Below are 22,694 nucleotides of genomic sequence, written 5' to 3'. Positions count from 1 at the left end.
ATCAAAATTTGATTATTTAGTGTAAGGTTATCGACAAAAAAGATTTGTCTAAGTCACTTTGTTTCTTTTTTGCCCAAGTTATTTGATTTTTTTGTCCAATTCTCTTCTCTTTTTGACTAATTTGCTTCTTTTTTTCTTTATGAATTTCGAAAATATTTCCATTTATGGGTTCAAAATCTATATTTATGAATTGAAAGGTTCGAATGATCAACTCTGCAATTAGTTGTTAAAATCAATAGATCTTCAAATCATATATTTATCTATATGAAGAAAATACTTGTAATGATAGGGATTTTTACTTGTATAATGGTACTTCGAACTAGGAATAAGTATGAAGAATTAATGATACTTATCTTTTGAGTTGTTCTACCATATTGGTTGTTGAAGACCTTTGGTCTTTACCCGAACTTGATGAAAAAATATGGGATTACTTATTACGGACTTGTTAAGAATGATTATAATATAATTCGTGGCCTATTAGAAGTAGAAAGTGCTATGGTGGGACCTTTAAGGTAATACCGTAGAAATTAAGTGTGAATGAGTTCTTGATCACCTCACATGCACAAAGATAAAATGAATCCCACGGGTGCGATCTTGATTTATAGCTTTCCAATCTCACCTTGCATGCTAAAAAGACAAAATTGGTCGTGTATTAAAAACGAGGGTAATAGGATTGGCTAAGTTAACATCTATAAGATTAACGAGATTTATAAATTCAAGTGAAGGTTGGACCAATGTCCAGGCGGATTGGGGTGCCTAACACCTTCCCAATTTGTACCTAACTTTCAAACCAAATCTCTATGAAATGGGTAAAGATTGTTGGGCTCTCTACAAGAAATTGAGCAGCTGCCTAAGTTCCTACTATTTTCCTGTAGTTATTTACTCAAATGGCGACTCCATGGTCTTCTCCAGGGTCTATCTATGTGATAGCATCTCATATTCCCTAAAGTAAGGCAGAGAGACCCGAGTTTTCTCAATCTCCCTCCCCTGCTTTATCAATCATTGTAGTTGCGATACTACTTTGAGCATCAACGGGAGCCCTTCGCCTACAACGACCCCATAAAGAAGAAAAGAATTGATTTTCAATAAAATTATAAATTTAATTTAATTTATTTTTAGTAACTTAGTCTTGCATTGCATTCTCCATATCATTTTAACCATTATCTTGCATTGCATTCTCCATATCATTTTAACCATATTTAAGTCTTATGACATTGGTATATGGGATATCCAAATTCAGTCGACTTAGAGAGGACATACACTAAAGATACACCTTTAGCTAGTATTTAAGGGTACATCTTTTGGGTATAAAAAGAAATACCAAGCCAAGTCACGATGCTGTAACTCAAATGGGGGTGTTTCTCGACAAAGAAAACTGACTTTTTTACAGCCAAAGCTCATATAGAAGATTACAGCTTTCTTCTTAAGTATTACCTAAAAATGAAATTTTCTTGTGCATGGGAATAAATTTACGAAGCCGTATAGTGATTCCTACCACCATGAGTCTACACCTGTTATCCAAAGTGTATCCAATTGCTAAATAAAGTACATGGGATGTCCCAATTGAAGTGAAAAATATACTTCTACTCACTATAAAAGGTAGAATAGAGTTTGAAAGACTAAATAAACAAGAATCATGGTAGGATGGAAAACAAAATATTAAAACAAAAAATAATCAAGGCATGACAAAATGAAATATCAAAATAAGTGTAGAATATGTGATCATCGAAGGACATGTAGAAATCCACCAAAAAAAATTGAAAAAAATAAATTTTTCTTTAAAACAAAAACACAATGATGTAACGCTTCGTGCTTTTAGTAATTTTAACTCTAATTGAAGTTTATTAGAACATTAAATAATAATTGACTGATCTTTAATTAGTCTTATTGAGTAATCGATTAATTTTTTTTAAGTTTATGTCTAGTTTTCGTTGACCCAAAGTTGGTGTGTTATCCTAGTAAATTTGTTTTGATCTTGACAATTAAATTGAATATTATTAATAATATTCTTAAATACTTTTATTGAAATTCGAGTCTCCAAAGATTGAGAGTTCTTATACTTAGAAAAATTCTAAATAGACAAAGTTGCCTATAAAATTGTGACAAGAAAGGTGAATTGCGACCGAGAAGGGTACATTGTGTAGAAAAATATGAACCTGATAGAACAAAATCACAGCTAATAATTTGAGAAAATAAAGATAAAGAAAGACAAAATACACAATAGAACACACAGATTTACGTGGAAAACCCCTAAACAAATTAGAGTAAAAACCACGGGCAAGAATAGAAGAATTTTACTATAAGAAAATAATAAGAGTTACAAACTCTCTATTTATAAAGGAGAAAACATTAAAATTCTCTCTTTATAATAGGAGAAAATAATTGCTTAACTCTCTAATATTTTTCTCTTATTTTTTGGATGATAGAATAACAAGGTGAGGCTTAGAAGGTGCCTCAAAATTGTTAACTTAGCAATGTGGGAGAAATACTCCTAAAAAATTAATAACTTAACAATGTGGGAGAGATACAAATCCCTAAATATCAACAATCTCCCACTTGAAGATTTGATTGAGGATCAGTAAGATCTTCACACCGTTCTTTTTTCCTTGTCTTTCCATGCTGCTTATACTTTTATCAGGCCACTAGAGGATTGACACCAAATAAATTTATCAGTGTTAACTACCTTCGTCAAAAAATCTGCTAGGTTGTCTTTAGTATGAATTTTTTGCATATCCACAGTGCCCTCTTCCACTTTTTCACGAACGAAGTGATACTGGACTCGTATGTGCTTTGACTTTGAATGAAAAGCTGGATTCCTTGCGAGATGCAAGGCACTCTGATCCGCGAATAGAGGAATATGCTCTTGTTCATGCCCGAGTTCCTCCATCATCATTTTCAACCATACTACTTCCTTACTAGCTTGTGTAGCTGCTACATATTCGCCTTGATGTCGCCACAACCGATCGCAGTTTGATACCAGCTCGACTCGCGAGTAAGTGTGAACACATACCCTGTAGTAGATTTGCTTTTATCAAGATCACCTGCATAATCTGAGTCAACATATCCTCTGATAATAAAGTCTGATCCTCCATAACACAATACAACATCTGAGGTTCCCTTAACATATCTTAAGATCCTCTTTACAACATTCCAATGCTCTCTGCCAGGATTCGCCATGTACCGACTTACTACTCCCGGCTGCATGTGCAATGTCGTGTACAAATCATCGCGAACATTAAACTCCCCACTCGATGCATACGATTTTCGAGACATTTCCATCCTTCCTTCTTCAACGCTAGGACTCATACTGGAGGATAATTTGAAACTAACAGGAAGTGGGGTAGAAATTGACTTACAATCTTGCATATTGAAGCGTCGTAAGACCTTCTTCAAATAATTTTTCTGAGAAAGCCAAATCTTCCTATTGTTTCGCCCTTGAATTTGCATCCCTAGAATCTTGTTTGCTGGTCCCAAGTCCTTCATTTCAAATTCCCTAGCCAACTGTGCCTTTAGTTCTTCAATATGATCTTTATTGGGGCCTGCTACCAACATGTCATCTACATACAACAGTAAGATAATAAAATCACTTTTACCAAACCTCTTGAAATATGCACAAGGGTCTGAATTAAGTCTGTTGTATCCAAGGCTCATGATGAAGGAATCAAATCTCTTATACCAACACCTCGGCGCCTGCTTTAAACCGTATAAAGATTTGTTCAACCTACAAACCAAATTCCGCTTTCCTTTTTCTTCAAAACCTTCTGGCTGGAGCATATAAATTTCTTCCTTAAGATCTCCATGAAGAAAAGCTGTTTTCACATCTAGCTGCTTTAGATGTAAGTCAAATATAGCACACATCGCCAAGACTACTCGAACAGTTGTTAATCGAACCAAAGGAAAAAATATATCATTGAAGTCAATCCCTTCCTTCTGAGCATATCCTTTCACCACCATTCTTGCACGAAACCACTCCACTTGATCATCACTATTTCTTTTGATCTTAAAGACCCATTTGTTGCCAATGGCCTTTCTTCCTTGTGGTAGTGGCACAAGCTCCCAAGTCTTGTTCTTATGTAGAGCTTCCATCTCTTCTTGCATTGCTGCCATCCACTGAGATGCATCTAAACTGCTCATTGCTTCTTGGAGAGTTAATGGCTCCCCTTCCTCAGTTAGAAGACAGTATGCGACATTACTGCCTATATCATAATCTTTCTACCAGGTTGGTGTAAATTTTATACGTTTTCCCTTTCCAAGTTCTGACTCTTCAAACTCGGCTGGCTCTTCAAACTCGACTGGTTCTTCCTCTTCGTGCTCGTGCCTTGGAAGAATCTTCTTCCCGTAGACTTTCTTTCCACCTGTATAGTTGTAGTCTCTGAATTTTCTTTTGAAGTGCTATCATTTTCTCCCTTCAATTTATCTTCTAAGAAGATTACATCCCTACTAATTATAACCTTGTGGGCAGTGGGATCCCACAGGCAATACCCCTTCACACTATTAGCATATCCCAAGAACAAACACTTCCTGGATTTTGGATCCAGCTTTGCAGTTTCTTGGGTATTAAACATCACATACACAGGACTTCCAAATATATGGAGGTTTGAATAATCAACTGGCTTCCCAGTCCACATCTCCATCAGTGTCTTTTGATCAATTGTTGTAGATGGAGACCGGTTAATCACATAACAGTGTTAACGCCTCATTGAATGCCTTATTTAGGCCCTGCAGTACTCCCAACAATGCTCTAGTTCTTTCTAATGTGAGTTCTGTTCATCCGCTCTGCCACTCCATTTTGTTGAGGAGTGTATGCCGTAGTGAACGCCTCTTGATGCCTTCTTGCTTGCAAAAGCTATTAAATTCATTACCTGTGTATTCTTCTCCATTATCTGTCCTCAAACACTTGATCTTATTGCCTGAATCAAGTTCAACCCGTGCTTTGTAAGTTTTGAAAATTGCAAATACATCTCCCTTGCTCTTGATAGGATACACCCAACATCTCCTGGAGTAATCATCGATGAAGGACACAAAGTACTTAGCTCCTCCTAGTGATGAAACTGGTGCTTGCCATACATCAGAGTGAACTAATTCTAGAACATCCTTGCTTCTAGAATTGGATGTATGAATCGTAGATGCTTGTTATGCAATGCTCACAAAAGGGTAATGACACCTTTGTGAGATCAGGAAGTAGATTTTTCTCAGCAAGAACCTTCATGCCTTGTTCAGACATATGTCCAAGCTTCTGATGCCACACCATTGCAGATCTCTCGCTTGAACTACTTGAAGCAACAGATGCTTCTGCTTCATGCATAGTCTCTCCCAAAAACATATACAAATTAGCGGCGAATTTTTTCTCCTTTCATAATTACAAGCGCTCTCTGGCTAATCTTCATGATTCCTTTCCGAACTTTGATAATGCAATTAAGATCATCCAAATTTGTCCCGGAGATAACAAATTCTTCTTCGGACCTTCCACATGTCGCACTTCTTGAATAGTACGGACTGCACTGGCCATGCATCTTCAACTGATAGTTCCAAAGGTTCATGATTTTTAAGACATTATCTTCACAACTATACACAGATCCTCCTAAGATAGGTTCATAATGATGGAACCATTCTCTTCAAGAGGTCATGTGATAAGTTGCTCCTGAGTCAAGAAGCCATACATCAGCAAATCTCTTCCCCGCTCTCGTTGATATTCACGCTTCACAAAGACAATACATTTCCATCATCCGAAGTGCATGCCACATTTCCTTGAGGATTGGAATTCTTCAGACTCCAACAATCCCTCTTCAGGTGACCTTTCTTACCATAATGGAAGCATTTATAATTCTTCTTACTTTTTAATTTTGATCTACCATGATTGTGACTCCCATTTGGACCATGTTCTGTTGATCTCCTTCTCATCACCATCAAGGCTTCCACCTGTTGTGAACCTGCCTGCTTGTCTTCCTTGTTCCTTCGCCAATTTTCTTCTTCAAGAACAGCGGCTGCTATATCATCAAAGACTAGAATTTCGGTAACAACATTATTTGTCAAATTGATGATGAGTTGATCATATGAATCAGGTAGACTTTGGAGTAGAAGTTCTGCACGTTCTTGTGACTCTATTTTATAGCCCAAAGATGTGAGTTGAGAAAATATAGTATTCAAGACATTAAGGTGCTCTGTCATTGAAGTAAATTCTGACATTCTTAATGTGTAAAGTTTCCTCTTAAGGAAAATTTTGTTGTGTAATGACTTAGCTTCGTACAGTCTAGTGAGGTGGTCCCAAATCTCCTTTGTCATTTTCTTTTCTTCTATACTGGACAAGATCCCATCTGCAAGTGCCAGATGAAGGTTTGCATTAGCATTCCCATCCATCTCGTTCCACTTATTATCATCTCGGAGTGTTGCTCATTTCACCGATAGTCAAGACAATTGTCTTTTCTCAATACAGCCTTTATCTTTAATTTCCATAGTGAGAAATTACTCCCGTTGAACTTTTCAATCTCAAATTTTGCCGCCATTGCTTCTATCATAAACGATGCCTTTTAGCTTGTAAAATGAACCGCAGTAATGAACACAACTCACTAGGTAAGTTCCCAGGAAAGACTGGAGGGTCACAAGCGGACCTCTTAAATACCAATCTCCTTAGACAGAACCTTCCCTAAATTGTAAGTATTCTTACTACTCCGCACAAGCTCTTTTGCACCAAAGAAACCTCAAAAAACCCTCTTCTGATGTGAAAGATCAGACTGAGCTGCAACCACCGAATTTTAAGAAATTTCTTATCAACCAGGCTCTGATACCAATTGTAGAAAAATATGAACCTAATAGAGAAAAATCACAGCTAATAATTTGAGAAAATAAAGATAAAGAAAGACAAAATACACAATAGAACACACAGATTTACGTGGAAAACTCCTAAACAAATTAGGGTAAAAACCATAGGCAAGGATAGAAGAATTTTACTATAAGAAAATAATAGGAGTTACAAACTCTCTATTTATAAAGGAGAAAACATTAAAATTCTCTCTTTATAATAGGAGAAAAATAATTGCTTAACTCTCTAATATTTTTCTCTTATTTTTTGGATGATAGAATAACAAGGTTAATTATTTTTCTCTTATTTTTTGGATGATAGAATAACAAGGTGAGGCATCTATTATATAGGCTTGGAAGGTACCTCAACATTGTTAATTTAGCAATGTGGGAGAAATACTTCTAAAAAATTAATAACTTAATAATGTGGGAGATATATAAATTCCTAAATATCAACACATTGAGTCTGCCATCCTTGATTCACTGTCGCATTCCAGACAAAGACTTGAAAACTTAAAGTTACAATTACTATCATTACCACACTTGCAACTGTCACCTGCACCGTGACCTTGTTAAAAGGTTGTCATAGTATATATTGTGCCTTTTATCACGAATGCAACTAGGCACATAAAAGAAGAATCACGACGACAATAAAGGAGTAGATATCACGAATTTCTAATCATTAACAAACTGTCAATGGTCATATTGAGGACCAATGAAAATAAGCCATGTGTGATTAGTCATTAGACACAAACGAATCTCGTGATTAATATTTAGCAATAAAGACCGCAATTTGCCAATCATGACTGTGAAATGGACATCTCGGCTGCAATTAACTTTTAATAGTGAAATTAATGCACAACCTAAAGCGAGTAAAGGAGATATGGCCTATACCTATTTTTAATGATCATAGGATAGATTATACTATAAATATTCACTCTAAGGACCATTTATGAGTATCAAACAACTTTACTTAAATTCAACTTATTATATTTCAATTTCTTAATTCTTTGAATATAGTTCCTAATTTTTTGGTATTTTTGGATTGTTGAAGAGCACTAAATGTTTTTAATGGTTGAGTGTTAGCTTAAACACTTTAGAAAAAAGAGTTTGAGAGCTAACCTTGTGAGTGAAAATTTCAATAAAATTGTCTCTTAGCCTAAACACAAAAGTAATAGATTTGGTATGAATTTAAACACTAAATTTAGGATAAATTTGGAAAATTCTTTCGTATAAGTTAATTGAGTTAGTAAATTTCCAATTGGAGATTAGAGAGTTGATATGAGGTTTGTTAACACCCGAACTACTATAAATTACCTTATTCTCTTCCTTTGTTAAACTTATAAGTTCTAAAAATTCTAATATTGTGTCAATTCCCTTAGAGACAACAATTTTTGTTAGATTTAAACTTAATTTATGTTAGATTATTTTTTATCTAATGAAAAGTTTATATTTTATATTATCTTAATTTTGAACAAAAATAATAATAATAAACCATATATAGTGAGAGAAATTTGACCAAATCATTTTATGACATGAAAAAAATAAATTTACAGATAAAACAAAATAAAACCTTAAGATAAATAAAATAAAGCAAATAGAAAACTAAACATAAACATGCTTAACCAAAAAAAAAAAAAAGAAATCGAAAAAAATAAGGCAATAGATAAATCTGAAGGAAAAACCAGAAATTACTAAAAACAATTTAAGAAAAAAAGAGTTTAGAAGGAATTATTTAAAAAAAAAAATATGAAATGTGAAATTATAAAGTGTAAAAATATAAATATCTAAAAACAAAAAGTTAAAAATAAGAAAAATATTTGAAATAAAATAAAAGTATATATTATTTAAAAAAAATATAAGATGTAATTTTTTTTCTAAATTATATGCTCTCATGTGAATTTATTGTATTTTGCAATACCTACTTGAAAAGAAGAGTTTTGAGGCAATTAGAGTCTAAGAGGAATAAAAGCCCTTTATTGTTTGAATTCATTTTAAATCTTTCAAAATTTATAGACTTTTTAATTTAAATATTTACATATTTGAGTCAAATTAATTTTATTTTACATATAAATTTATTTTCTCTTAATAAATCAAAAATAATAATTTTCACATTTTTTTATAATTTTTAAAAATAATTTTATTTTAATACAATTAATATAATCGCCTTTGATTATTTTTTAAATATCAATATTTTTAATTTTAATGAGAATAAAGTTTAAAAAATTATTTTATAGTCTGACACTTTTTCATTTGAGGAATCTAGATATTTTTTGTATTAAAGGAGTACCACATGTTTTATTTTCTTAGCATTTTTTAAATATATAATTATATTTTTATTATTTTTTATATGACTTTATATATATTTAATATAGACTATTACCAAATTATGATTTTATAAGTAATGTGACATCTAACAATATATTAAAAATCTTACAAACATATTAAGATTTTATTTTAAAAAATTATTTCTTAAATTTGATTAAAGCTAAAAATATATATATTAATATTTTTTATGATCACAAAATATCTAATTGGTTACTAAATTAATTAAAAATAATAATTTAATCAAATATTTATATTCTTATTAATATTTATAATTTAAAAAATAAGAGAAACATTAAATGTATGTAAAAATACTAAAAAATGAAACACGTGTTGCTCATTTGATACGAGAAACACATCTCTCCTTCAAGTATAAAAATACCAAATTACATAATTATTTTTTAAATTTTATCCTTTTTAATAATTTAATTTAATTTTTAAAAATAAATATTTTTTTATTTATTATTGTATCTATTATCCTATTAGGTGTCTAATTCGCTTTCATTTTTATCTAAAAGAGAATTAATTTAAATTAAATATATAAAGATTTAGACTACAATATCTATAAATTAGAAAAAAATTAAATTAAATCCATGCAACAAGTTTGGTGGTTAAATCAAATTTTATTTCAAAAAAATAAGCAAAACAAAAACGAGAAATATCCACGAAAGTCAAATTTGACACCCGGAACCAGATTTTGAATAGATCCGACTTGTTGGAGGGAGGCCTATCACCCCTTGATGCGTATTAAGAATATGTGTAAAATCCAACTCAAAGTTTATCAAAGCTGGCAAAAAATGGAGCTAAGCACAAGGGGTCTTCTTGCAAATAGGGGAGTTCAGGGAACTGTCAAATGCAAGCTCCCAACTTTGGCAATTATGAATACATCTAAAAAGGTAGAAAAAAATTTCTAGTGCATAATGAAATTTATAAGATTTGAACACCTAATGTGTCTGGAACAAAATGGTGTATCAAAGAAGGATGCCAAACAGAAAACATGAAACTTAGATTAGCCAATTAAGTAAACTACACATTCTTACTTCAACAAGAATCTGGAAACAGACACAGGGACAATTACTCTGCCATAGATTTCCTCCAATGCTTTAGTTAGAAGAATAACCAACTCATAAAACACTGTTGCCCAGTGTCATTTAGTAAGAAATAAAGGGAGATTAATTGCCCAATTTTCAAGAAAGTAGGATCAGAACTAGCAAAACATTTCTCCATTGCTTGTACGGGGACATGAAACTGAAATTGCCAACATTAAAGAGAAGAATGTTTCAAATAGTAGAAAGTCGTTGACCATAGATTTGTAGTAAGAGATGCAAGTAAACTAATGACTACATGGTGCGGTATGCTTGAATATCATTTGGGTTTTAAGGAATTGATGAATGATGCAATCCCATGCTTCAACTTTTGAATTTCTTGTTAAAAGAAATACAAAGGCATAGATTTCACCATATTGCCAGTCCAGAAAAATACATGGACATTTAAGATGCTAGAAATTTAGACCTTTACAATGATCGTCTCCCCATCCTTGTTTTATGGTGCTCATATACCATGGCTGCGCCATCGAGAAAGTTTTGAGTTCTTCAGAAAGATTTTTCATTACCTATAAATCTATATCACGTATCTACAAATACTGATAATACCTTGTACCTTCTATCCAATTATAATCAAAGCCTACAGCTAGCTAATGAATATAGTGTACAAGAATATAGATCTTGTTCAGGTATCAATACAAACAACGGCACTTGTAATCTTGTAAGAACTACATGCAGTTACCAATGGATTAAAACATAATACAATTTGCAATCTACTAATGAAGTTTTGAGATTTATCCTAGAGCACGAATTAAAATATAGGAAAAGAAAAGATATTTTTGTTCTACTAAATGCTAACCCTTTTCACCAACTTTCTCAATAAATTTGACCTCACTTCGAAACTTATAAAGCATCCTATCTACACTAATGATAGTTTCAATCTTTTCCAATCTAGCCTCAATCTGATTTAAGTTTTGACTAAAATTTGAAAAAATAGAAATTAATGTTATGTTTAGTTAAAATTCATTAAAAAAATCATTTTATTTGAGAAAAAAATATGAAATATAAAATAATATGAAAATGATAAAGTTGAAAGAAATACTTTAGTTTTATGAAATATATTAACTTACTCATGTAGAATTTATTTGAGAATTCTACTTATTTTGTTAGAATTTAGTTTAGCTATAATCAATTTCACAGAAATTTGATTATATAGAATTCTAAATTAACTTACATTATATTTAAAGTATATAAATTTTATATTTATAAATAAATTTCATAAATTTTAATCAAACACTGTGTATGACTAAAATACTACTCCTTTCAAACCCATTTCTCTTATTAAACCATTTGATAGCAACACATTAAAGCTCTCAACATCTTTGTTAATAGGTGCCTTCATGTAAAATCTCCTAGTCACCCATGTAAACCTCATTTCAAATTTTTCCTTATTTTCCCTACTTGTTGTTTAGGATATCAATAACAAAATAAAAACCACATTTTATACTAATTTTATTTACATTGTATTTGATTGAAATCCATAAAATTTATAAAATTCATTTGCAAACTCTATGCTTTGAATAAAGTGAAAATTAATTTAGAATTTTATATATCCAATTCTGTATAAAATTGATTATAGCTAAACTAAATTATAATAAAATAGATAGAATTTTCAAATGAATTTCATATTAATTTATCAATGAATCTTATAGCATCAAAATATCTCATTCAACTTTATTATTTCTATTTTACTTTTCCTCCTATGTATTTTTTTTAAATAAAATAAAAATTTTAATAGATTTCAACTAAAATAACATTAGATTACAGTAAAAAAGCCAATAATTCTGCAATAGTAGATTGTAAATACCAAATATATCATCATGTTCGTAAGAACAAAGTGAACATGCATGTCAATAAATAGTAGGAATGTGAAAACAAATTTCAATTAATGGAATTAATCATGTGCAAGTTACCAAGAGACAGCTCAATGAAACTACTTGAGAATTGCTAGGAAACCTAACAGGGACTTAAAACAGTGAAATTAACGTTCACTCTAGAGCACTAGATACCTGCATGATTTATAGTCATCTAATACACAATTACGAAAAACATCACTGATAAAACGATAACAACATGAAATCTTACTATTAACATCAAGGCCACTTGATCTTAGACACTGCTTTGTCGTATGACCATAGTTAGATTAGTGAATTATAAACTTCCATAGAAGGGCATGAACAGAAAGAGCACTAAACTTCCTTTGCCACTTATGTCCGATTGATACTAGACTTTTAATTTATTTCTTTTTAATACTGCATTTATTATTTCTGTTATAAATTGGCAGTATCAATTGGAGATTCGGTGACATTTTTGCACATATGGCAGCCGACAATCCACATAAGCTTAAAGAAAAGAACACATCACTTGCTTACATGTAAACTTATCTTACTCACTCAATTGGCTTCTACATGTTGTTTTCAATTCCACTACTTCCTTCAACCTATGCTCTTTAGAAAAACACTAATCATTGCAGACTAGGTGTACACGTTTCTCTCATGCATTTCGCCAAACAATTTATGTGCATCACTTAAAGACCCACAAATTCGCTAGCATGATAACTAGCTTAGTCTCAAGAAACGAGTTTCCTTCCTGGACCAAGTGAAAACGAGCATGGACCTTGCGACAAAGAGTAACAAAATTACAGTTGATGCGGGATTGGAGTAAACTGATGAAGGTTTTAGGTAATACCTTAGAGCCATGTTGAGCTGTCAATTCAAGAGCAGATACGACCTCATTTAAACGACCATTTTTGCAAAGGTAATTCAAATGCGATTCTGTAATTCTTTTAGTGAAAGGAACATATGATTTGGTGACTTTTGTTGAGAATGAACCAAAGATTCTCCCGTTGATAACATCTCAAAAAGATTTGATTTTTTTTTTTTGGCTTTTTTCCTTTTCTTGGGGTGTTATACTTAGCATCTCAGTGCCTCGTAATTGATTGGATTGGACGACTAAAGCCAACTTAAGTTAGTAAATTCCCAATTGTAGCAAGATCACGACAAAATACGCCTTGACACTAATTGATTTGTGGTTCCTTAAGGTGTTTTTGTTGCCGTTACTTTAATTTCAGTTGAAATGATCCATTGAGAACTAGATTTCTCCACTTTAGTTTTGTTGATTCAGGTCTAGGATTCTGAGTTGTTAGTTGATGGACTTGAATTGCAGCTTGTGCTGCATGCAAAACAGCTGAAACTTTCTTTGCTCCTCTGTTGCCCCTTCCTATATGATTGTAGCCATTGAGGTTGAATAACCCTTTTTTAGCAATCAAGAGTAACAATGCAGACATTTTAGCTTTATCTTTAACGAAATCAAGCTCTATCTTTTCCAAGCAAGTCCTGGAAAGTTTCTACCTCTCAAGATTGAATTGTATAAGAATTTCAGGTGTTCAAGATTGTGTAAACAATCAAGTGAGAGAAAAAAATTATAGTAAAAAGAAATTAGGATTATTATTCAAAACACGTGGGAACTCATTTGAGTGAATAGGATTAGTTTTACATGCAAGCAAGTGATGTGTTTTTCTTTTTATCCTTACATGGACTATCACTGCCATATGTATAAAATGTTACCGGATCCTCAATTGCTAGTGCCAATTATAACAGGAATAATAGGTGCGGTATTAAAAAGAAATAAATTAAAAATTTAATACCAATTCGACATAAGTAGCAAAAATTTAGTACCACCGGAGCAATTTACCCGACAAAAAGAGGTAAATTTTATCCAAATATAGCACTTACACAACTATGATTAGGCATACGTCTTTAATGATAAGAATAGAACTCCTAATAGAATTAAAGCAGTGCCAACTTCATTGAAAACAAAGCTGCAAATCACAAAAGATTAACTGAACACAATAGAACCCTTTTTTTTTTTTATGTCTAAGGTAAAAACAGAAAAAGCTAACTAAAGAGTAACAAGAATAATAATTAATGAAACCTTCAGTATCTCTTTACACCCCAAAACACACTATCTCCAAATATTCATTTATCTTTCCTGGTTTTGGAATTCAGGAAGCTCCAACACTGTCTAACAACTACATTTATGAAAGCTAAAACAAAGATATTGACTTAACAATTAACAACAGCTAGCCATTTATTATTCAAAGGGTTATCCAATCTGGTATAATTTCTAACTAAACAGATTCAATGTCCTATTGTATAAACCCAACCCCACCCCCCAGCCACCAACACACACCCTAAAAGTTAAACAAAAAGTGACAGAGTCTCTTTTCATTCTTTTAATTCTATTGGACATGAATATGTTATTAAATTAACTTCATTACTAATTTAAAAATTATATATTAATTAGAGAAAAAGAACTTACATGTTAAGAAAATTACTATAAGCCCATGCAAAACTCAGGTACTCATATAGTAATATAAGTACAAAATACAAGTCCCGTTTTCTCCACCCTAGCAAATGGCAAAGGCAGTCCTTTCGCCACCAACATCAAACTCTAAATTTACAACGCAATCCTTAGGAATGGTTTGGTATGGAGCAAGGAGAGGAAGTGTTAAAGTAAGATTTTAATTGTGTTTGGATTGCAAGATAATAAGAACTTTCTGGGAAGTAGACAACTCAACTTGCCTTGTATAGTAGAAGTAACTTATTTAGGGGGACTAGAGAAGTAGGAACTAGTTAAATGAACTTAATTGATCAATATATCCTCACTTAAATATCTAAAAAAAATTAACAATAATTTTATTAAAGATATTACTGTCTTTTAAAATATATGAAAAGCAACAAAATTTCTATTATCTAGGAAGTCAAATTATATACTAAACTTTTAATTTTTAATTCCTGAAAAATAACTTCCTTAGGAATTCAGCTTCCTGGGAGGTAAGACTATTTATACCAAACAAAGACTCCAAGAGATGAAACCCCAGCAGCCATGCAACTAAAAAGCCAAAAACAACCATTTAACAAGATAGAAATTGCTAATGTTTTGCTCAGCAGTGAAGAGTGAGAGAGCAACATCAAATAATGTTTGACACTTGTAAAGCTAGTGCAGATTTGCAAGTTGCAGTGGGTAAAAGGAACCAGGGGATACTGGAAGCCAAAAGCCACCATGGGAAATAATTTAATGCTTTTCGGTTTTTCAAGTTTCAAATGGTTTTCAGCAAGGCCTTCTTTTTTTGAAAACTTGCATAGTTTAATTAAAAGAGAATCAGCCTTGTCAACTATAATGGCATCTTTTACCATTCCGTAAGTACCATAACATATCCTGAGGCCTTTCACATTGACACAGAGATCCAAATGACAAAGGCATGAGCAGAGAATATTTAAGAAGAACAAAGACCATTATTAATGCAACAGAAGCACAAGGGGAAAAAAAAGAACTACTTGAGATAAACTGAGATGTAATTCAAGAAGACATTTGATATTGATTAAAAGAATAAAAATGCAAAATAAGCATTCCATAAAGAATGCAAACCTTGGTGAAAACAAACAAGTTGAGGCATTTGAGAAGCTAGGAAAACGTTTGAGAAGGTTTATTTCAAATATGAAAAGTTGGCATTCAGAGGTGGAGCAGGTACCCATTCACTTTTCTTCAAAAGCTCTTGCAATCCAGTCTTTGCATGGTCAAGACAGTTCCGGACTCCTTCCAAATGAAAGCAAGAAGACCATTTGATTACGAAGAAAGAACCAGGCTTTGAGCCAGGATATCTGAAAATAAATCCATTTGCAACACCCACACCTGAAAATGCATGCACTCACAGGAATGGATCCTGTGAAGGCTAGCAATATTCACTATAAACAAAGCTGAGCCATTGATGAAGAACATGTGTGTTTCCAATATTTTGGTAGCCATGAGTTGCCTTTTCCCTTCAGGTTCCTATGGGAGCAATCGATGCTTGGTCATGCACAATAAGAAGATAGCCTAGCAGTGGAAGCATGTAACTTCAGTCCTTTGTATCACTTGATCTCAAAAATATGAAGAATTATCTTTTGAAGTATGGGACTGCCATTTGTACAGGGAGACTTCCCCAGAAAATTTTAAGGCTGGACCTAGAATGCTGACTGAGAGTCTCTCCATGATGGATTTTGTTAAACCATCCCCATTTGGAGAACTATGAAACCCACTTGAGTGATCAAGGCTCTTTTCAATCTCACTCAGCTGCAGTTTAGTAATATCTGCAGGCAGTGCAGGACTTCCCTTCCAAGCAAACCAACCTCTCCCAAGATTATACGTTTGCAAATGGTGGCTTAACCTTTAAAATAAGAGCATAATTTCTTTCTGAAAGTCTTGTCATCACTCCGCCAAGAAGCTTGAGGCTCATTTGCTGAATCAGGCACGACAGAACAACTATGACCCATTACAACCTCAATCAACTTTCTTCCTTCACTAAGAATGAAGCAGCTAAATGGCACCTTGACATTACACTATCCAAGCAACCTATGCGATCTCAAGGATCCACAATTTGACCTGGAAATTATCGTCATAACTCCTCTGATTTAAAAGCAAAGCTTTTACTAAGCAATAATAAATTGCCACTCTAGCCTCAACCTCAAGCATTAGTACACTGCACCCTTGACCGATCCAGGATAAACATAGTTAATTCCTTTTTCTCTTCCATGTGACAAATCAAAATAAAACAAAACCATCAAGATTTCTTATTTTATCAAATACAGGTGCCCATAGTATAAGGCGAGGGCCAAGCTCTTACGGTATTATTCGACATCCTGAAATAGACACAAGGCCAGGGATCACATATACACCATTACCTAGCTCAGGATTTTGATTAAACCAAATTCCTATCAGTGGTTTAACACTAACAAAGAAGCGACAAAGGGTCCTGTAACATGACATCCTTTTAGCAACTCAAGCAGGTTCCTATGAGGAACAAATCCCACCATATCACATTGAGTTGGCCAAACTTTTCAACGGAGGCAAGGCTGAGATTGCATATGACCCTGGGCAAGAGTGTCCCAGACAGATATAATGGCAAATACATCATCAGGCAGAGGTAGAAGCAAGCTCAAGCCACGAGACTTAGGCATCATCAGGCAGAGGTAGAAGCAAGCTCAAGCCACGAGACTTAGGCATCATAAGGCTTTAACTAATTATTCGCAGCTTTAGAAAGAAAACTAAAGTAAACTATTAAATGGAGATATTAGACTAAATAGCACAATCACACGAGGCCAGATTTTGAATATATGTAATAAGAAGCAGCAAAGGTATTCAATTGCCCAAAGACTCTAATCTTCCTAGAAAATGTTAAGAGCAAATCAAACAGATTCAATTACCTAAGAAATTTTATTTCAATGGAGGAACGATTAGGTTTCATTGAACAACAACAACCAGTTCCACAAAGATTAGGCAACTAAAGTACCAGTCAATTAATAATTCTTGTTCTGCTCTTCTTATATTAAAAAGAAACAAATCCGAAACAAAAACAAATGATATAGATGTGAGATAGCAGGAAAATTAACATCAACAACAAGCATATCAAGGTCCCAATTCTTTGTTTTTCGACCAAAGAAGACGGCGATTAATCAGCCGCTAAATTTGAATCGGGACCGTTGTCCTTAGAAGAACATGCCCCATCAGATTTATGATCATCATGATTATGATCGTTATCATCATCATCATCGCTACAATCTTCATCAAAGGGCTTGTCCTTGTGGAAGATGCAACACTTTTTGGAGCTCTTCTTTTGCATGAACTCGTTGTCTACGGTGCCCTCTTTCCAGGTAACCTTCTTCTCTTTCCGTTTTAACCTTAATACTAGGGTTTGTGGTGGCTGTTGTTGTTGTCTGTTGTTGTTTTCTACAGTAACAGTGGCGGTAACGGTGCCGGCAGAAGGCGTCGATAATGGTCTTATCGCCGTGACGCTGCTTGTGGTGGTGTTCGTGGGTCGAGCCATTAGGAATTTAGAAATTAAGATTCATATGACAACAATGACTGCCATTTTACGGTTCCACTGGTAATTAATGGGCTAAAGTGCCGATTTTGCCCCTAGACTTGAGGTCGATAGACAATAAGCTCAAATTTTAATGTTTTTTTGGCAATTTATTAAATAATTTAGTAAAAATAATCAATTCAGCCAAGCTAAAGTATTTATTTAATACAAGAATTTTAATTCAATTTGATCCTTAGATTTGTAATATCAAATTATATAAAAAAATAGTTTATTAAGTTAGATTAAATAATATTTTCAATCTACCGCAATTTACTTATATTATTTAAAAAATAATTAAATAATATATTGAACTAAATATTTCAAATTTAGAAATATTATTAAAATTATATAAAATTATACTTTTATAAAATTAAAATGAAATTTTATATTTTAATAATATTTAAACTTAATTTCTAATAAAAAATAATAATTTAATAATTGTCCACTCAAATTAAATTTGAATCTGACCCTGAAAGAGTAATACTAAAAAAGACTGAAAAAAATATGAGTTTCTAACTCCCTGCAACCGATTACTAGAATCTAAATTTTCTCGTGGGACATAGTAGCTTTCCCGATGTACAATGGAGAGACTCAAGTTGGAAGCCATTGGATGTAAAAACAACAAAAAACAAACAAATGAAATATTTAGAGAGAGAAGCTCTAAACTTAGAGAGAGAAAAAATGTGAAAATGTATGGGCGCTCCTCATATTCATAAAAGAATATAACAATTTTTGTTTGTCCGAAATCAAGGCAATATGGTTCTGACTTCATCTGAACTCAGGTTCATGCATCAATAATATTTTTGGAATTGTATTGTTTTCTCTATTTTTAAGCATTTATGCACCTGAAATAGATTTAAGATGCACCGTCTACATCAATTTTACCGAAAACTGAAAAATACACTAAAATTTAAGACCTAAACAATATTGGATAAAATTTGACATATTTAAGATAGTAAATAGATGATACTATTTCGTATTCATTTTATTATAGCATGCCTCCGAACGAACTGAGATATTCATATGTTCACTATCACCATGTGCACTTCAAAAAGAACTGCTCATAGTGAGAGAGGATACATGTTTCTAACGCCCTTTAGAGGCTATATAGAGATATGAACAATTAAAAAAGAAGATCAAACATCAAAACGGACTCCACGGACCACCAAACTTACCATGAGAAAGCATTACCGCAAAAGGCAGCTTTCCTACTACAAAAAAGCCTGTAGTACTATAGGCTTCTTTTGAACCAAAAATGGAGGTTTGAATTGGTGAATGGAAGAATGATGGAAAATTAAATTTTGATAAGTAGGAAGGTTAGAGAAGAAGAACAAAAAGTTTATAGTGGTTTGGGGATTAACCAACTCTATGTTCACTCTCCAATTTACAATTGGGTATCCACTAACTCAGTACACACTTATAATGGAGTTTCTTAAACTTATTCCCAACTTCATGTTTTGGCTCATGCCAAACCTTACAATTTGTCTTTTATGGCTAACACACAACTGATAAAAGGATCAGCCTAAGATGATCATCTCATGGCTATTGAGAACGAATCAAATTAGATGGTTCTATTTCTCAGTCTTTCTAACTTGCTCCTATGGAACCAAAAGGTCGAAAAGATTAAGAAAAATCGGTCATTCACAGCCATTTATGAAGAATTCCTCGAAAAGTTAAGGATTAATAATTCTTTTTAGAAATCAAACGGATTCAGTCTCATACATATGCGAGGAAAGTAATCAAAAAAGAAAGAAAAACTCATCTTCTTTCTCTTATCACTTAGGAGCCATGTGAGATAAAAATCTCATGCATGATTTTGAATGAGAGAAAGAAGTCAGGAATCATATTGTCTAGACTAACTCTCAAACCCAACCCAAGTATTTTCACTAACACTCACAAAAGTAATAATAGCTCTTGCAACAACCAAATTCACTTAATTTACAGGAAAATGATTGTAAGAAGAGTAGAAATTTAAGCAAAATAAATATTGGCTTTTGAAGGTTGTTGATCAACAATTTAAGGCCATTTGAGGTGGTATTTATACCTTAAAGATCTTGAGTAGACATTACTCGTACAATGCCCAAAAACCCTTTCTTTCTACTTTAAGATGTGCATTAAATGCACTATCAGAGTGGCAAACATGGATTCGACACTTCAAAAGTATCTGTTGGTAGTTTGCAACGATCCTAAAGCATGAAAATAACAGTCCCGCTTTGTGGGAACGATCCCGATTTTGAACCTTAATATGCCGAAAGCTACTGCCTTAATACTGTTGAGTTTTGCGTTTGCGCCTACTATATGTCTGGTCATGTTTAATCCTAAGACAGTCTCCTCTATTATGCTTGCATTTCGTGGTCGCTAGGGAAGGTGCGGTCGCAATTCTTGGACAAACTGACTTCTAAGAAAATTTCTATAGAGGAGGAAATACTAAATAGATTATTAGTACTAGACTCAATTTGGGAGTCAAAAACAAAATTAGAGACTTTAGCATAATGATGGAAACATCTAGGCTAACAATCTTCTCCTTTTTTTATCTTGACAAACAAATTAGGTTAAAGAGATAGAATAAAATAAGTAATGCAAATTCAATGTTATAAAGAGAATAAACAAGGGATTTACACTACTAAAAAATGATATATCTCCCTATTATCCTTTTTTAAACCATTAACTCTAAATTAAGGATTTAATCCTTGCAACGCCCTTTATATTACTTAATATTTCTCCCTCTTAGAGTATTGATACCATTTCTCCCTTTTTATGTATACCATTTACCATTTCTCCCCTTTTGTGTGTCACTACCAAATTATGTCATTTTTCACCATTTTTCCTTTACTCAATGTGTCATTTCTCCCTTTTTGTCAAGATAAAAAATAAACACAAATAATGACAAGAAAATGGAAGAACTAGACATTGCACAACAATAGAGATAAAAGAAAATGAAAGAAGATAAGTATGTAAATAATGGAAGATTGCATTAAAATAGGTAAATACAAGAGATGTAAGATGTAATGACCACAAATGCCTAAGAGATAAAGAAATTAGAAACAAAGAAAAACATAATAAAGAGTAAGAAAACATCAAATGCATGAATTAAGATTAATAGCCGTAAAGATCCTTAGAACTACTAGATTCTTATTCATCTTCTTCTTCATTACTATCATCCTCAGATAGCCTCCAAAAATTTGGATGACAAGTAGGAATGCCATGATGCTTTTGCATCTCAATCATATCTTCATAAACATACTTAATGAGCTTAGAAAATTTCTTAATTTCTTGGCTTTCATGGTCATGAAAATCATCATCTTATCCCTTAGGGTGACACATCCTTGAGGGACACCTGTCTCTTATTCCGCTCTTGCCTCCTCACTAGAGTTTTCTCTACCTCTTCTTCCTTTTGGCCTTTAATGTTCAATCTTAACCTCTTTTTAACCCTAACTTGCTCCATGATAGAGATAGAACTTACACCCAAAATAGTTTTATAAGCATCAACCCCCACTTTATTGATAACTTTGGAATGAAGAAAGTATTAGAGGATAATGTAATTAGAGCTCATGGGTAAAGGGTGTCTTAGGTGGACTAGGTTGGAAGGAGTAAGAAGTATGAAGTAGTTGGCAATCATGGACATAAATGATGAAACTAAAATGCATCCATGAGAGGATTTAGCTAGATAGCTGAAGTGGTCAATCAGAAAATAGGATAGTTAGATGGGTTTATTGCTGATCATGCAAAAGAGAATGCAAAGATCCTTTGGTTATTTTCTCATTACCATTATATCCTCCACGAAGAGTGAGGGTATGATCCTATGAAAGGTTTAATGAAGAAGGAATTTGAAGTGTTTGGCATTAGAGTTCTTGTCAAGTTTGGTTTGAATTGTAATAGACTTCCAAAATTAAACAAGACTTACCTCTAAGGGCTATGATGCCATGAGATTGAAAGTTGAACACATTCTCAAAATCCGTCATTGTGAGTTTGCCAAAACATGTAGAAGGAGATCCTATATTATCCCAAATCTCCACTATTTCTCTTGCTCATTTCCAAAGAACTCAAAAACTCCATTTTGAGTTATTTATATCCATCAACATTGCAATAGACAAGTCTATCAATTTGAATGTTGCTGAGGTGCTTGAGAACATCTTCATAACTTTCAATAATCTATATTTAAGGTAATCTAGATGCTTCCAACTTTTTACTTGCTAGAGCCTTGTACTTGGTTCTAGCCTCTTGAGAGATCTCTTTCATTTTTGTTGAAACGTCAAGGCAGGATGCTAGAGTATCTTGATCTTGTGCTTTTCCTTTTCCCTTAGAGCCTTGGTCTTTTGCTTAAAGGCTATTAATGACATGTGAGATGCGTGAAATGGTGAGAAGAAATGCTTGAGAATATAATTTAGAGAGAGAAAACTCAAAATTAAGAAGTAAGAGAATTATGAAAGTTAAAATATATGTAAATGTGATGAAAATGGATCTAAGTCATTGAATGCATCAATAAGATTCACAGCACACTACCACTCAAACATACATGCATATAGATCAAACAAGGATTTATTCAAGTGAGCTTCTATCGAGCGTAC

At 32.9% G+C, this 22,694-nt stretch overlaps 1 protein-coding gene, 1 long non-coding RNA gene and 1 pseudogene across 2 annotated transcripts; all 3 read right to left on the bottom strand.

Moving 5' to 3' along the window:
* Nucleotides 1–10,112: 10,112 nt before the first annotated feature.
* LOC125370719 lies at nucleotides 10,113–13,628 on the bottom strand. The gene is made up of 2 exons (XR_007216776.1): nucleotides 12,915–13,628; nucleotides 10,113–10,371 (listed from the first exon to the last, which is right to left on the bottom strand). It is a non-coding gene; the product is annotated as an uncharacterized LOC125370719 (long non-coding RNA).
* A 1,442-nt stretch (nucleotides 13,629–15,070) lies between these two features.
* On the bottom strand, nucleotides 15,071–17,315 carry LOC112534378 (annotated as a pseudogene).
* Nucleotides 17,316–17,466: 151 nt separating this feature from the next.
* Nucleotides 17,467–18,214, bottom strand: LOC8270272 (protein phosphatase 1 regulatory subunit INH3). Its single transcript, XM_002516284.4, has one exon. It carries the CDS (start codon nucleotides 18,088–18,090, stop codon nucleotides 17,716–17,718), a length of 375 nt encoding a protein of 124 aa, XP_002516330.1. The 5' UTR covers nucleotides 18,091–18,214; the 3' UTR covers nucleotides 17,467–17,715.
* Between the last annotated feature and the right edge of the window lie 4,480 nt (nucleotides 18,215–22,694).

The sequence above is a fragment of the Ricinus communis genome, chromosome 7 (assembly GCF_019578655.1).
Source record: "Ricinus communis isolate WT05 ecotype wild-type chromosome 7, ASM1957865v1, whole genome shotgun sequence".
Lineage (NCBI taxonomy): Eukaryota > Viridiplantae > Streptophyta > Magnoliopsida > Malpighiales > Euphorbiaceae > Ricinus > Ricinus communis.
Note: the sequence above shows the minus strand (reverse complement) of the source record. Positions and strands in the feature narration are given on the sequence as shown.

Coding starts and splice junctions, on each gene's coding strand:
- LOC8270272 (XM_002516284.4), bottom strand. CDS start 18,090: ATGGCTCGACCCACGAACACCACCACAAGCAGCGTCACGGCGATAAGA.